Below are 17,288 nucleotides of genomic sequence, written 5' to 3' on the forward strand. Positions count from 1 at the left end.
AAACTTTCTTAGGAGACAGTACACACACACGCAAACCTGTTTCTTACGACATGAAGAAAAGAAGTTGATAAAGTGGACTTCATCAAAGTTACGTATTTTTGCTTCTCAAAGGATACTCTTTTTTAAAAAAATTAATTAATTAATTATATTTTTTTTAAATAAACATATAGTATATTTTTATCTCCAGGGATATAGGTCTGTGAATCGCCAGGTTTACACACTTCACAGCACTCACCATAGCACATACCCTCCCCAATGTCCATAACCCTACCCCCCCCAGACCCCCCCAATCAACTCTTAGTTTATTTTGTGAGATTAAGAGTCACTTATGGTTTGTCTCCCTCCCAATCCCATCTTCTTTCATTTACTCTTCTCTTACCCCCTTAACCCCCATGTTGCATCTCCTCTCCCTCATATCAGGGAGATCATATGATAGTTGTCTTTCTCCGATTGACTTACTTCGCTAAGCATGATACCCTCTAGTTCCATCCACGTCGTCGCAAATGGCGAGATTTCATTTCTTTTGATGGCTGCATAGTATTCCATTGTGTATATATACCACATCTTCTTTATCCATTCATCTGTTGATGGATATCTAGGTTCTTTCCATAGTTTGGCTATTGTAGACATTGCTGCTATAAACATTCGGGTGCACGTGCCCCTTCAGATCACTACGTTTGTATCTTTAGGGTAAATACCCAGTAGTGCAATTGCTGGGTCATAGGGTAGTTCTATTTTCAACATTTTGAGGAACCTTCATGCTGTTTTCCAGAGTGGTTGCACCAGCTTGCATTCCCACCAACAGTGTAGGAGGGTTCCCCTTTCTCTGCATCCTCACCAGCATCTGTCATTTCCTGAGTTGTTAATTTTAGCCATTCTGACCGGTGTGAGGTGGTATCTCATTGTGGTTTTGATTTGTATTTCCCTGATGCCGAGTGATGTGGAGCACTTTTTCATGTGTCTGTTGGCCATCTGGATGTCTTCTTTGCAGAAATGTCTGTTCATATCTTCTGCGCATTTCTTGATTGGATTATTTGTTCTTTGGGTGTTGAGTTTGCTAAGTTCTTTATAGATTTTGGACACTAGCCCTTTATCTGATATGTCATTTGCAAATATCTTCTCCCATTCTGTCAGTTGTCTTTTGGTTTTGTGAACTGTTTCCTTTGCTGTGCAAAAGCTTTTGATCTTGATAAAATCCCAATAGTTCATTTTTGCCCTTGCTTCGCTTGCCTTTGGTGATGTTCCTAGGAAGATGTTGCTGCGGCTGAGGTCGAAGAGGTTGCTGCCTGTGTTCTTCTCAAGGATTTTGATGGATTCCTTTCTCACATTGAGGGCCTTCGTCCATTTTGAGTCAATTTTCGTGTGTGGTGTAAGGAAATGGTCCAGTTTCCTTTTTCTGCATGTGGCTGTCCAGTTTTCCCAACACCATTTATTGAAGAGGCTGTCCTTTTTCCATTGGACATTCTTTCCTGCTTTGTCGAAGATTAGTTGACCATAGAGTTGAGGGTCTATTTCTGGGCTCTCTATTCTGTTCCATTGATCTATGTGTCTGTTTTTGTGCCAGTACCATACTGTCTTGATGATGACAGCTTTGTAATAGAGCTTGAAATCCGGAATTGTGATGCCACCAACTTTGGCTTTCTTTTTCAATATTCCTTTGGCTATTCGAGGTCTTTTCTGGTTCCATATAAATTTTAGGATTATTTGTTCCATTTCTTTGAAAAAAATGGATGGTACTTTGATAGGAATAGCATTAAACATGTAGATTGCTTTAGGTAGCATAGACATTTTCCTAATATTTATTCTTCCAATCCAGGAGCATGGAACATTTTTCCATTTCTTTGTGTCTTCCTCAATTTCTTTCACGAGTACTTTATAGTTTTCTGAGTATAGATTCTTAGCCTCTTTGGTTAGGTTTATTCCTAGGTATCTTATAGTTTTGGGTGCAGTTGTAAATGGGATTGACTCCTTAATTTCTCTTTCTTCTGTCTTGTTGTTGGTGTAGAGAAATGCAACTGATTTCTGTGCATTGATTTTATATCCTGACACTTTACTGAATTCCTGTACAAGTTCTAGCAGTTTTGGAGTGGAGTCTTTTGGGTTTTCCACAGATAGTATCATATCATCTGCGAAGAGTGATAGTTTGACTTCTTCTTTGCCGATTTGGATGCCTTTAATTTCCTTTTGTTGTCTGATTGCTGAGTACTATGTTGAATAGCAGTGATGATAACGGACATCCCTGCCGTGTTCCTGACCTTAGCGGAAAAGTTTTCAGTTTTTCTCCATTGAGAATGATATTTGCGGTAGGTTTTTGATAGATGGCTTGATAATATTGAGATATGTGCCCTCTATCCCTACACTTTGAAGAGTTTTGACCAGGAAGGGATGCTATACTTTGTCAAATGCTTTTTCAGCATCTATGGAGAGTATCATATGGTTCTTGTTCTTTCTTTTATTAATGTGTTGTATCACACTGAATGATCTGCGGATGTTGAACCAAACTTGCAGCCCTGGAATAAATCCCACTTGGTCGTGGTGAATAATCCTTTTAATGTACTGTTGAATCCTATTGGCTAGTATTTTGGTGAGAATTTTTGCATCTGTGTTCATCAAGGATATTGGTCTGTAGTTCTCTTTTTTGATGGGATCCTTGTCTGGTTTTGGGATCAAGGTGATGCTGGCCTCATAAAATGAGTTTGGAAGTTCTCCTTCCATTTCTATTTATTGGAACAGTTTCAGGAGCATAGGAATTAGTTCTTCTTTAAATGTTTGGTAGAATTCCCCCGGGAAGCCGTCTGGCCCTGGGCTTTTGTTTGTTTGGAGATTTTTGATGACTATTTCAATCTCCTTACTGGTTATGGGTCTGTTCAGGTTTTCTATTTCTTCCTGGTTCAGTTGTGGTAATTTACATGTCTCTAGGAATGCATCCATTTCTTCCAGATTGTCAAATTTGTTGGCGTAGAGTTGCTCATAGTATGTTCTTATAATTGTCTGTATTTCTTTGGTGTTCGTTGTGATCTCTCCTCTTTCATTCCTGATTTTATTTATTTGGGTCCTTTCTCTTTTCTTTTTGATAAGTCTGGCCAGGGGTTTATCAATCTTATTAATTCTTTCAAAGAACCAGCTCCTAGTTTCGTTGATTTGTTCTATTGTTTTTTTGGTTTCTATTTCATTGATTTCTGCTCTGATCTTTATGATTTCTCTTCTCCGGCTGGGTTTAGGGTTTCTTTCTTGTTCTTTCCCCAGCTCCTTTAGGTGTAGGGTTAGGTTGTCTACCTGAGACCTTTCTTGTTTCTTGAGAAAGGCTTGTACCACTATGTATTTTCCTCTCAGGACTGCCTTTGTTGTGTCCCACAGATTTTGAACCGTTGTGTTTTCATTATCATTTGTTTCCATGAATTTTTTCAATTTTTCTTTAATTTCCTGGTTGACCCATTCATTCTTTAGAAGGATGCTGTTTAGTCTCCATGTATTTGGGTTCTTTCCAAATATCCTCTTGTGATTGAGTTCTAGCTTCAGAGCATTGTGGTCTGAAAATATGCAGGGAATGATCCCAATCTTTTGATGCCAGTTGAGACCTGATTTAGGACCCAGGATGTGATCTATTCTGGAGAATGTTCCATGTGCACTAGAGAAGAATGTGTATTCTGTTGCTTTGGGATGAAATGTTCTGAATATATCTGTGATGTCCATCTGGTCCAGTGTGTCATTTAAGGCCTTTATTTCCTTGTTGATCTTTTGCTTGGATGATCTGTCCATTTCAGTGAGGGGAGTGTTAAAGTCCCCTACTATTATTGTATTATTGTCGATGTGTTTCTTTGATTTTGTTATTAAGTGGTTTATATAGTTGGCAGCTCCCACTCAAAAGATACTCTTAAGAAAAGAAAAAGGCAGGCCACAGACTAGGGGGAAAAGAGTTGCAAAACACATTATCTCCCAAACAGTTTATATCCAGAATATGTAAAGGACTCCTGCAACCAAACAATAGGAAATCAACCTATTTTAACATGGGGGAAAGATTTGTCTTTTTATCACTTTTCATTGCCTTTTTAAAATTTTGTGATATTAGAATCTCGGAAATTTGGGGCAGGGGAGTGATGAGTTGGCAATGAGATTCTTCTGTGTTTTTCAGACTTAAAACTTATATTCCCAGGAACCCAGAGCAGGTCTGATAAAGTATGCATTTCTCTCTTTCTCTGTTTTAAACCTTTTTTTTTTCTTAAAGTATGAAAAGGATTAATTCAACTTCTCAGTTTATTTACGTCTTACTCTGATGGACATTCCTTTAAAGCCAAGGACTTTGTTGTTTATTATTTTACATGTTTAGATATTTTACATGACTTTCAGTGCTCAGTATGGTGTCTGGCTCAGTAAATACTTGTTGAGTGAATATTAAATACAAGGTATGCATTTAACTTACTTTTTTCCATGTTGTTCTGTTTTTCCCAGAGCGTTTGTTTTTAAATTTCTCTTTTCCTGTTTCATGGTGATGACGCCCTCATATGTTGGTTTCTTAATTAATGCATCAGTTTTGTATGCCACATATGTAATGAATTGCCAGAAATATAGTTGCTTATACCCAATACACAATAAATACACAGCACATATTTGTTATTTTACAGTTCTGGAGACCAGAAGTGGGACACGGGTTTTATTGGACTCAGATCAAGGTGTTGACAGGGCTGCATTCTTTCTGGTGGCTCTGCGAGAGAGGCTTTCTCGTTGCCTTTTGCAGCCTTTTGAGGCCACATGCATTCCGTGGCTTGGGGCCTGTTATTCCGTGTTTAAAGCCAGCGGTGCTCTCTTGGACCTTTTCATCAGTGTGTCTCTCTCTGTCCCATGCAGGGGACACTTACCTTTAAGGACTCATGTGAGTGGGTTGAGCCCATCTAAAGAATCCAGGTGAGTCTCATCACATCAGTGCGGTCCATTTGCTAGGGAAGGGGACACAGTCACAGATTCTGGGGCTTAGGAATTGAACATCTTGCCTGAGACAGCGTTATTTATTACTTGATGTTCTACATCTCTTGTGTGCATTTGTGTTTTGGTTTTGTTATCTCTTTTTAACTTCAGTGTCACTTTATTTTTTTATTTTTTCAATTTTATTACTATTTTTTTAAATTTCTTTTCAGCATAACAGTATTCATTGTTTTTGCACCACACCCAGTGCTCCATGCAATCCGTGCCCTCTCCAATGTCACTTTAAAAGTCATTTTTTTACTTTGTAATATTATCCTCTTATTTAATAGGATTATCATATTCTAATGTCTCCAAAATGTGTCTCTGTGCACTTGTGCTTAGCAAATGTTGAGTTTTGGTACAATTGCTGAAAGAGTTGTTTTTTTTCTACTACAGAAATTTCACAGGTATTTTAACTGGATTTAAGAGGAGGAAGTTTGCAGTATGGGTACTCATTTTGCTTGGTATCCCTCTAGCCTGGCCTTACCTGTCAATCAGTAAATCTCATCTCTCACTGAATGTTAGTCACTCACTGGTACCATTCAGGTTGCAAATAAGCTTTTAGTGATGTGTGGAATGTCCGCCATGTAATTTTTGGAGAAAGGGCTGCTCCTAACATTGGGGAAGAATTTTTCTCAGTGAAGAGATGAAAGGGGATAAAACTATACTGGGAAATGAGGTTTTGTTCAAGAAGTTAAACCATGTGTAGCGTCCAGTATTTTTTTATGTACTTCATGAGCAAACTTGTTCACAGACTAGTGAATTCAGCCGTTTTTTTTGGTAGTATAGTCAGCTTAGTGACTGCTATGGGCTTCCTCAAATTTTCGAGATTGGGATGTTGAGCTCTCTTACAACACCATGTATAGAAGTAGGGACTTTCCTTCACAGCTTGGAGAAAAAATTTTAGAAAGAAAAATGTCTTACTTTTTTGCAGAGAAGTCGATATTGAGCTTTAACTTATCAGGTGCTGATTATTGAATTAAACTCCTATTATGGTTCAAGTGAAAAGTTTAGACCTACATTTGATGAAAAGACTTTATATAGCATAGTTTTAACAGAGATAGATAGAAAGGCTTTTATTTTTTTTTTTAACGGTTGATGGAGTTTTAGGTGGTTTTGAGGTTTTGGTCTGATATTTCTTAATTAGAATGGTAAAGAAAGGTTGCCCTATTTATATACAATCAGAATTAGGAGAGCCCATGAGAGAATTCCTTTGGATCTGTATTAATGTGTACCTATAATATATTAACCTCTCTTGTAAAAGGATTTGAAGTGTCTTGGGATGAGGTCTAGAAATAGTAAAACCCCAGCCAGATGCGTGCAAGTAGAAAAAGACTCAGACCAAATAGTAGAGAAACGCAGGTGAATAGTAGTCTTTGTACGTTTTCAACAGCATTACCCTGAGCCGTGCTGTTGCAATAGTTCCGTTAACCCTGAAGCGACTCCCTTGCGCGGGTGTAATAGCGTCTGAACAGCACAGCAAGAGGTACAACGTCTCACCTAATCTCCCTCCTCTGATCATCTGACCTCCTCTCCAGTCGCTGTGCCCCTCATTCACCATCCCTTCTGTCTCAGCCCCTGGAGCTTCATGCTAATGCTTGTCTTAGGGTTCAGGTTCCAGGATTGACGCTGCCTGTTCAGGGGTTCATGCGGACCACTGTAGCGAAATTGCCCTCTCCACCTCCGGCCTCTCGCAGACTTGATTTTCTTCACGGCATCCGTCATGACCAGAAATGAACATTTCAGTTGTTTGCATGGTTTGCCCCCTTCCCCATTAGAACGGAAGGCCCCCCGAAGCAGGGCCTTTGTATTTTCCACCATCATGTCCCCAGAACAGTGCTCTGTGCTTTGTTGGCGCTTAACAGACGTTTGTCAAGGGAATGCGTGCATGCCAGGGGTGATCTGTGGGGGAAGGTCTGGAGGAGTAGCTGTTACCGGGGTCTCTTGAAAGTCCCGGTTTGGTTGGATCGCATTCTGTGATCATTTAGGAATGACCTCCACGCGTGTAGAAAAGGAAAATTCATGAAGCGTGCCACACATGTGCCATTCCTCGGTAAGATCCCTAAAAATCCTTGGTTGAGCCGTTAGCTGGATGTCCTTATGCCTCAGTTCCCTTAGCCTCAGAAGTAACGGTGCTGTCGACTGCCTGAGAATGTCGTGAGGATTAGATGTGACAATGCAGGTGCCGTGTTAGCATGGAACCTGGGACGGAGTAATTGCTCAGGGAATGTTAGCTTTCCCTGCCTCTCCACTGGTCACGCAGTGGTGCAGTTCGCTCAGAAAAAAGAGGTACTTCCAAATGCACCCTAACGCAGACCTCTTTGTTATCCCAGTTGGCCAGATTGTGTCTGAGGTGTGCGTAGGTTTCCTAGAGCTGCCGTCACCGATTGCCACGAGCTGGGGGGCTGTCTCAGCCATACCCTAAACCTGTGGTTGCCAGGAGCCACGCGGAACTGTATAAATTAATCAAAATTAGAGGTTAGCTTCTCCGTCTCTGTAGCCACATTTCCAGTACACAGTAGCTGCATGGGGCTCACGGCCGCCGTGCTGGCCGGCTTGGCCTGTGCGCATCTCCATCACTGCAGGAAGGTCTAGGGTAGCACTAATCCAATCACTTAGGACGTTTCGGAACAGCACTTGTACTCGCTTTAGGTGACTGGGTATAGGTTTGTTTCTTCAGTATGTGTCGAGTTATAAATTCGGAGTAGTTCGTAATAGCCGAATAAAATATCTTTATGGATTTCTTTTAAAAGTTCTGCAGCAGAGTGACTCATTAATGTTATTTATGAATTGTTTGTTCACAGACTCCTTTCTTCCTTGTCGAGAACATATGGAGTCAGTACATACATACTGCAAGCCTTTTTTTTTTTTCTGTATATTTATAACCAAGTGCCTGAAGGACACAAGATACTGTTTTATTTATTTTATTTGAATTATATGCCAGAAACTAAGCTCTTGTGTATTCAGGGCTACAATTTATAGTATTAATTAAGAACAGCTTTCCTTTTCTCTCCAGAATGAATTCAATATATTCTTCATTACTGTGTGTGAATCTTGAGTTTGTTCTCTCGTGATTGTTTTTTCTTCTCTCCCTGCCTCCTGCTTGGGCATTTTTTGCCTCCTAACTCCCCTCTTCCTCTAATTCCCCCTCTCCTGACTCTTCTCCGCCATCCTTCTCTGCTTCCCTTTCTTTCTTTTTCTCCGACTACTTCCTCCAATATCTTCCTCACTAGAAATGGGCACAGCACAGTATTTTCTTTAGGTCATTCACTGAACCATCCCTTTGCGTGTTTGTAATCAAATGCTGGTTTTTTTTCTTTGTCTTAATATTTGGTAGATACTTCTTAAAGTCCTAGAGATCCTCCACACCACCACCCAGCGATTAACTTATGTCTGGGGAACATCGATTTTTCTACCATAAAGCAAATGTAATCAGTACTTTAAAAAATCAGGATATATTTTTTTCTGTATGACCATCAGTGTAAAAGAAAATCTCTTTATTTCTTCAACACATACATATATATATATACACACACACATATTTTTAAACTTTTATTTTGACATAATTTCACATTCACAGGGAAGTTGCAAACAAAAGGAATTACCATATACCCTTTACCCCGATTCCTCAAATGTTTCTGTTTTACCAAATTTGCTTATAATTCTTACGTATGTATGCACACACACACACACACACACACACACACACTTTTTTCTCTGATCCCTTGGAGTGTAAGATGAAAACATGCCCCTTTACTTCTGAATACATATATATTTCAAAAACAAGGATTTTTTTGCATGCTACTGTAGTATAACTTTATAGCAAAGATACACTTCTGTAAGTTAGCATGCAGACCTTATTCAGCTCTTGTCAGCTGTTTTCTAATAATGTCCTTTAGAGGGGAAGAAAGAATCCAGATGCCAAGTTGCATTCAGTTCTCAGGTTTCTTTGGGCTCCTTTAATTTGGAATATTTCCTTAGTTTTTCCTTGAGTTTCATTAGCTCAGCATTAACATTTGAGTACCTCCAACCTGTATAATTAGTATTATTTTTAAAGGATTTATTTATTTTAGAGAGCTAGAGTGTGGGGGGCGGGGAGAGAGGGAGAAGGGGAAGGAGTCTGAGCAGACTCTGAGCTGAGTGCTGAGCCTGATATGGGGCTCGATCTCATGACCTTGCGTTCAGGACCTGAGCTGAAACCAGGAGACGGAGGCTTAACTGACTGCGCCACCTAGGTGGCCCATATAATTATTTTTGAAATAACCGCTTTTTTGAACTGTAATTCACATACTATACAGTTACCTCACATAATGTGTGTAATTTAATGGTTTTTAATATATTCAAAATTATGCCACAATCACCACAATCAATTGTAGTATTTTTTCATCCTTCCAAAAAGAAACTCAGCACTCCCTGGCAGTTTCTTTCATTTCTTTTACTGCCCCGCCCTCAGGCAGTCACTAATCTACTTTGTCATTGAAGATTGACCTGTTCTGGCCATTTCATATACCTGGAATCATACAATATTTGACTTTTTTTTTTTTTTTTGATTTGGCTTAAGTTAGCATACTGTTTCAGCATATAGTAGCCCCTTCCTTTATCCGTGAGGGATGTATTCCAGGATCACAGTGCACACTAAAACCATGGATTGTACTGAACCCTATATATATTGTGTTTTTTTCCCATACATACACACCTGTGCTAAAGTTTAATTTAGAAATAGGTGAAGCAAGAGATTAAAAGCAATTACTCCTAATAAAATAGAACAATTGTAATCATGTGCTATAATATAATGGAAGGTAATGTATCACGTAATGTAACATGTGATGTGGTCTGTCTCTCAAAATATCTTCACGTACTCTAGTCATCCTACTGTACTCATCCTTCCTGTTGTGATGATGTGAGATGATAAAATGCCTACGTGATGGGATGAAATGAGGCGAGTGACATAGGCACCGTGAACTAGCCTGTGGACCTTCTAAGGATATGTCAGAGGGAGGACCGTCTGCTTCCGGATTGCGGGTACATGAAACCATGGATAAGGGGGTACTACTCTGGCTCCTGTTCCCCTTGATGGTATCACGATATTTCCTTGTATGGCTGTACCACCTTTTGATTCTTTATCAGTTGATGAGAATTGAGTAGGTTCTACCTTCTGCTTATTTTGAATAATGCTGCTTTGAGCATTTGTCTGTAAGGTTTTGTGTAGACGTCTGTTTTTCTTTCTCTTGGGTGTATCCTTACAATGGGAATTGCTGGGTCGTTCTGTGACTCGGTGAACTATTTGAGGCTCCTCCAGACTATTTTCCAAAGCAACTGCACCATTATACTACATTCCCACTAGCACTGTAGGACGATTCCAGTTTCTCTGCATCTTTGCCTATACTTGTCATCTCACCTTTTGATTATAGCCACCCTAGTGGGTATGAAGTAGTATCTCATTATGGTAAAATATATATAACATAAAAATTACTACTTTGATTAATTTTAGGTGTGTTTCAGTGCTTTCACACGGTTGTGCAACCATCACCGCCATTCACCTCCAGGATGTTTTCATTTTAACAAACTGAAAATCTAGACCCAATACACAGTAGCTCCCTATTCTTCCATTGTGATTTTGATTTGCATTCCCTGGTTGACTAATGATACTGAACATTTTTTTCCATATGTTTATTGGCCATTTGTGTATCTTCCTTGGTGAAGTGTCTATTCAGATAGACTTTGCCCATTTTCATTTTTTTAAAGATCTCATTTATTTATTTTAGAGACAAAACGAGAGAAAGAGAGAGAGAGAGAGAATTGAGTGTATGTGTGTGTGTGTGTGTGAGAGAGAGAGAGAGAGAGAGAGTGTGAGTAGGAGGAGGGGCAGAGGGAGAGGGAAAGAGAAAAAGTCTCCAACAGACTCCATACTGAGCCCAGATCCCGATGCGGGGCTCTATCCCACAATCCTGAGATCACCAGCTGAGCCAAAATCAAGAGTTGGATGTTTAACTAACTGAACCACCCAGGTTCCCCTGCCCATTTTAACTTTAATTTTTATTCTATCATTTTTTTAAGTAGGCTCCTTGCCCAGTGTGGAGCCCAGTGCAGGGCTGGAACTCACAACCTTGAGATTAAGACCTGAGCTGAAATCAAGAGTTGGATGCTTAACCAACTAAGCCACTCATTTTTCCCCATTTTTAAATGATTTGTCTTTTTATTTTTGAATTAAAGGAGCTCCTTACATATTTTAGATACAAATCTGAGTCATACTATGTTTATGATTTGCAAAAATGTTCTCCCATTTTCTGTGTTGTCTTGTTACTTTCTCCATGGTGTCCTTTGATGTATCAAGAGGTTTTAATTTTGATGGTGTTCAATTTTGATGGTGTTTAGTTTACCTTTTTCCTTTTATTGTTTATGTTTTGGGTGTAATATCTAAAACATCACCATCTAACCTAAGGTTCACCTACATTCATGACGATGTCTTCTTCTAAGAATATTACAGTTTTAGCTGGCCCCCGACTTGGTAATTTTTTTGACTGCTCCGCCTGTAATTAACCGCCCCAGAGAAATTCTGACTCTCTAGGAATACTGCTTCCCTCCTAGCCCGTGTGTTGTAAGACTGGATGCAGTGATCCCTTTGAGCTATTAGATCTCCAGCTACATGGGAACACGTTGCTGTTTTTGTTCCACCATTGGATTTTCTCATATTGCGCTACTTTTATTCCCTGTCTTGTATCCTCAGCTGGTATCTTGGTTATTCATACCCGTTCCACTGGGAAATTTGGGCAACTCTTCTTTCCTTGTCCTACCCATGTCTCCTCCTTTCCATCCGTCTGTAGGAGTAGGCTCTACTTACTGTATTTTCTTAGTTATGATTCATTACTGTGACCTCACTTCTTCCCCTAAGCTCATCGACTCCCTCATTGTTGGATCAGGCATTTATATTCCAGTCTTTATGTGAACTTACTATCTCTGTTGCATTTGACCCTATTGGGTACTTTCCTCCTCTTCGAACCCCGTTATTCTGGCTTTGATCACATTCGATAAGGAGGCCACATGAACTCTCTTCATAAGACCAGAACCTAGTGGTTCCAATGGTTCCAGGGAGGTGGGTTTGTTTGGGATCTGCGATCCAACAGAGATTTACTTTGCCTTTGGCAGTTTCTCAGTAGTTAGTGAAACTGCTACTCTTCTGCTGGGCTGAGTGGTCAGAGGCAGGGCGGAATCCAGGTGTGTTCTCTCAAGTCTTTTCCTCACTTCCCATAGCACAGTGAGGCCAAGGGAATATTTAAAAGAGACTTGCCACTGCACTTTTTAAAAAGGTGTTTACTCAGTTGAGTTCATTGCAGCATCGTTGTATGATAATGAAAGATTAAAAATAAGGGTCTGTCAGTTGGGGAATGGGTGAATGCATTATGGTCTATCTATACATGAGGTACTAGGCAGCTAGTGAAATAAATGAGGTAGACCTCTATGTATTGATGTTGTATAGAAAAAAATAGGCAGGTCTGTTATTTTCCCTCTCATCTATCTGTCTACCTATTTATCTCGTCATTCGTAAGAAAGGACAGAGCAGAGCTGTATATAAATGTTCTGCATTGGAAGATGTCTGGTACCTACTTATTAAGGGATTATGAATGATACTATCTGAGGAGTAGAAATAGAGGATGTACGATAATACGGGTTACTTTATTTCCTTTTTATGTTTCTCATTTGTTTGAAAATTTTTTTTTAAGATTTTATTTATTTATTTGACAGAGAGAGAGATCACAAGTAGGCAGAGAGGCAGGCAGAGAGAGAGGAGGAAGCAGGCTCCCTGCTGAGCAGAGAGCCTGATGCAGGCCTCGATCCCGGACCGTGAGATCATGACCTGAGCCGAAGGCAGAGGCTTAACCCACTGAGCCACCCAGGCGCCCTAATTTGTTTGAATTTTTCAATGAGCATGTATTTCTTCTATAATAAAGCAAATGATTTGAAGATTTTAAGGCATGAGTAGTATCAACTTAGGACTTAATCTGTTTCGACTTTCTCTCTTCCCTTAGCTTCTCACTACAACCTTTGTTTTTTTCATTTTCCTTCTACACCCTAGCCATTCTAACTCAGTCTCCTTAGTGGGCTTCTCCTGTCTTAATCTGGTTTATCCCTCAAGAGCCCTCTTTGGTTCCCTGAGAAGCATTCCTAGATCACTCAGTCACAATTTATTACCTTTCCTCTGTGTTTCCATGGCACCCCAGGGAGCTCTCCTTTAGTCACTGGTGTCTAGGATAGGAGCCGTTACTATTTGGCTCTGTCTCCCATTGACATGAGGGTAGTGACCAGCGCACAGTAAATATCCATTAAAAAGGGGCTTCCGGGTTAGAATAATAAAGCCTAGAATTTGGGGTAGATTTCCTTAATACCAGCATGTCCTTTTGTGTGGGTTGTCATTTCATGCCATTTTTCTTAAAGAATGAAAAGAAGAGAATGTGTGTGTGAAGAGACATGTTTTAATTAAATGTCAGTTTGTATCTCAGGATGTGTTGAGTTTATGTTGATAGGCTATGCTGCCAGAACTCCAGGCAGTTTATTTAAATGTATTATGATTTCTTCCTTTATCATTGGAGGACAGGAGAGTAGTAATTTCATACTTCACTGTAACACAAAACATTAATACAGAATATTTTTTATAATATCTCCCAATGCATTAATTAAAGAAAACCTACATTCTTGTGCTTAGAACATGAGATACACTGACTCAAGCAGAAGGGTAGACACAAATTAGTGTTTCTCATCCATGTCAATTGCTTGTCTAACAATTTGTTTTCTTTTTAGGTTCAACAGATAGATCGAGTGGTAGAAGTTGTGGAGGAAACGATTAAAGGTAATTGTCCAAGTAGGATAAGCAGGTGTATATGCTGGTTGGTCCCCTGTTCCTTATCTACACTTTTACTTTCTGGGTGGAGTTAGCCACAGTTGACTGATGTCCAGGAGCAGATGGTCTTCCTTCTAACTTATCGTCAGAAGGTCAATAGTGGCCTGACCCTGTGTCCGAATGCCTACCTCGGTCACCTCGCTTCCCATTACAAGAAGCATGAAGAGAGGACAATAAGACATTTTGAGAGAGAGAGAGAGAGACCACATTCACATAACTTTTATTGCGGTCTATGGTTGTAATTTTTCTAGTTTATTATTAGTTATTGCTGTTAATCTCTTACTGGGCCTAATGTATAAATTAAACTTCGTCGTATCCGTGTATGTATAGGGAAGAACACAATATGTATAGGATTTGGTACTATCTGTGCATGGTTTCAGGCATCCCCTGGGGGTCTTGGACCATATTCCCTGGCTGGTAAGAAGGGGGAACTACTGTATTGTGTGAACCATATTATAAAAATAGCACTTAACATTTATTTACACATAAAATGATTAACACTTTGTCCTTGACTGTTTCATGCTTTCACCAATCTAATACGGGAGGCATGTATTTGATTGGCTTATAAGTGAGTCAGGTGTGAAATAGATTTCATTTAAGTTTCAGGTCAGGAAGACATAATTTAATCAGTTTTAAAATAAGGAAATGAAGAATGCCCTGGTGAGTCAGTTGGTTAAATGTCTGACTCTTGATATTGGCTCAGGTCTTCATCTCATGGTTGTGAGTTTGAGCCCCGTATTGGGTTCCACGCTGGGTGTGGAGCTGACTTAAATAAATAAACAGATAAACAAACAAATAAATAAGGAAATGATTTTATTTATGTGGGTTTTGGGGGTAATTTTATTGAGGTACAGTTGACATTGTGTGCGTTTTTAAATCACCTAATTAGTTGCCCATATGCTTTTTAAAAGTACTTAAATTTTTTTTTTTTTTAATTTTTAGGTACTCTCTAGACCCAGCATGGGGCTCAAACTTACAACCCTGAGATCAAGAGTCACATGCTTTTCCGACTGAGGCAGCCAGGTGCTCCTACAAGTACTTTAAAAAGTAGTGTTCCATTTTGATATTCTCCTGCATATAATTTTTGTAGTTACACTGGAAAATAGAACTGATGCTTTGTTTCATTAGCCATGGTTCTTCAGACCAGATTCTTACTGAAGCCGCTGAGAAGTAAGTTATCCTCAGTGCTACGGTTTAATTTTTGAATACTCATAGTTCGTTTTCCTCTGTTAGATTAGTACAAATGAAAACCAGTAATGCAATGTTAAAATATTGCATGAATTGAGCTTCTCGCTTAAAATTTTAATTGTTTTGTTATAAGTGGGAATTGTGTGTTTAAAAAAAAGAAAATGGACTCCCGTCACCACGCTGGGGTTTTAACCGCACACTTTCCCTGCTGGCTCTGTCTGCCGTCTTCCATGTGCTGTTGTTCATTTCCTTTGGCTGCTTGCTGTATTGGCTGGTCGTAGAACGTGAGAATTAGACAATACCTAAATCTTCCTTGAGATTTCAAAATAAAATGAAATACAGCGATTAAAAACATAAAGCAGCGATCATTTTTCTAAGTTTGTCAGACTGTGTACGTGAGTCCCCACCTCGGAGTGTGTACAAGGGTCAGCATTTCTTGTGGGGTCCTGGTGCGGGAGGTGGGATGCGGGGCCTTCCACGGGGGTTACGTCGACTAATCTTTACAGCAGCACCGGGATGTGAAGCGGGTGTAAATATGTTCCTCACGTTTCTGATGATGAAGCTGAGACACAGGGGCGCACAGCTGGTGGTGGCAGGGTCGGGCCTGGCATCCAGCCGGGCAGGTGTGCTCCGGGCCTGTGTGCGCGAGTTTGATGCCACGTTTGTGCCGCTGTACTGTGACCGCTCTCATCTCTCCCATCCGAGCGTCACTGTGTTCCTGGTTGACGGAGTTCCTGGAAGCAGTGCTTCAGGATGCTTGAGGGTTTTGTTCATCTTCTGTCGTAAGGACCAGCTCCATGATGGCTACTCGGTATGGATATATATATACTCAGTTAATGGTGATGAAGTTAGGATAAAATCTAGGTGACCTGGGGTGTGGTGATGACTTTTTAGAGGCAACACTAAAGGCTTGATCTAGAAAAGATGTAACTGACAAGCTGGACTTACTAAAACTAAAAACTTCCCCTCTGCAAAAGACACTGTTGAGAGAGTGAGAAGACAAGCCACCGACTGGGAGAAGATGTTTGCCAAAGGTATATCTGGTGAAGGACTATTATCCAAAGTATATAAAGAACTGTTAAAACTCAACAATAAGAAAATAAATAACCCTATTAAAAAATGGACCAAATACCTCATCAGATACCTCACCAAAGAAGAGACGTAGATAGAAAATAAGCATATGAAAAGATGCTCCACTTCATAGGTCATCAAGGAAATGCAGTTAAAACACGATACCACCACACACTTATCTGGATGGCTAAAATCTGGATCACTGACAACCCCAAATGCTCGTGAGGGTGTGGAGTAACAGGAGCTCTCATTCACTGCTGGCAGTAGTTCAAAATGGTACGGCCATTTTGGAAAACAGTTTGGCAGTTTCTTACAAGACTACTACACTTTTACCATACGATCCAGCAGCCACGCTCCCTGGCATGTACTCAGAGAAGCTGAAAATTCGTGTCCTCACAAAAACCTACACACAGATGTTTATTCAGTAATTGCCAAAAGCTGGAAGCAACCAAGATGTCCTTCAGTAGGTGAATGGATAAACTGTGGTCCGTATAGACGATGGAATATTGTCCATTGCTGAGAAGAAATGTGCTACGGGGTCATGAGAAGACATAAAGGAAACTTAAATGCACCTTACTAAGTGAAGGAGGCCAATCAGAAGTGGCTACATGCTGTGTGATTCCAGCTCTGTGACTTCTGCAAAAGGCAAAGCCAGTAGAAAGATCGCTGTTGCCAGTGTTGGGGCAGCAAGATGAATAAGCAGAGTGCAAAAGCGATGTTTTGGGGTGCTGGTGGTATTCTGTGTGATATCGTAATAGTGGATTCATGTTGTTGCGCGTTTTCCCAGACCCAGGGAATGCTCAGCGCTGCAAGTGCATTGTCATGTGGTCTCTCAGTGATTGTGACTTGTCAGGGCAGGCTCATTGATACAACGAACGTTCCACTCTGGCAGAGGACATTGATAGTAGGGACAGCTTGGGGGGATGGTATATGGGAACTCTGCACTTCTCTGCTCAATTTTGCCATGAACCTAAAATTGATCTAAAAAACAAAGTCTAATAAAAAAACAGCAGATAGTAATATTGTGCTCTGAAGGCTGCCAGATGGCTCGGAGAGATAGAATTTCTATAGGAAATCATGGAAGGTAAAGGTAAACTATGTTTTTCTATACTGACAGTACTTCTGACCCCAAATGTGTAGGTTTTCTATACCAAGAAATTTTTAAAATTTAAAC

General features: G+C 40.0%; 1 protein-coding gene across 4 annotated transcripts in view; it reads left to right on the forward strand.

The window, feature by feature from the left end:
- CDKAL1 (CDK5 regulatory subunit associated protein 1 like 1) overlaps positions 1-17,288 on the forward strand; it is a 628,275-nt gene that overhangs the window by 173,813 nt on the left and 437,174 nt on the right. For all 4 annotated transcript variants that reach the window (XM_032861632.1, XM_032861630.1, XM_032861633.1 and 1 more), the window contains one exon: positions 13,756-13,804. In XM_032861632.1, coding sequence (XP_032717523.1) covers positions 13,756-13,804 — 49 coding nt within the window. The remainder of the gene's footprint in view (positions 1-13,755; positions 13,805-17,288) is intronic.

Source organism: Lontra canadensis, unplaced genomic scaffold, assembly GCF_010015895.1.
Source record: "Lontra canadensis isolate GAN:19392208 unplaced genomic scaffold, GSC_riverotter_1.0 scaffold21, whole genome shotgun sequence".
Taxonomy (NCBI): domain Eukaryota; kingdom Metazoa; phylum Chordata; class Mammalia; order Carnivora; family Mustelidae; genus Lontra; species Lontra canadensis.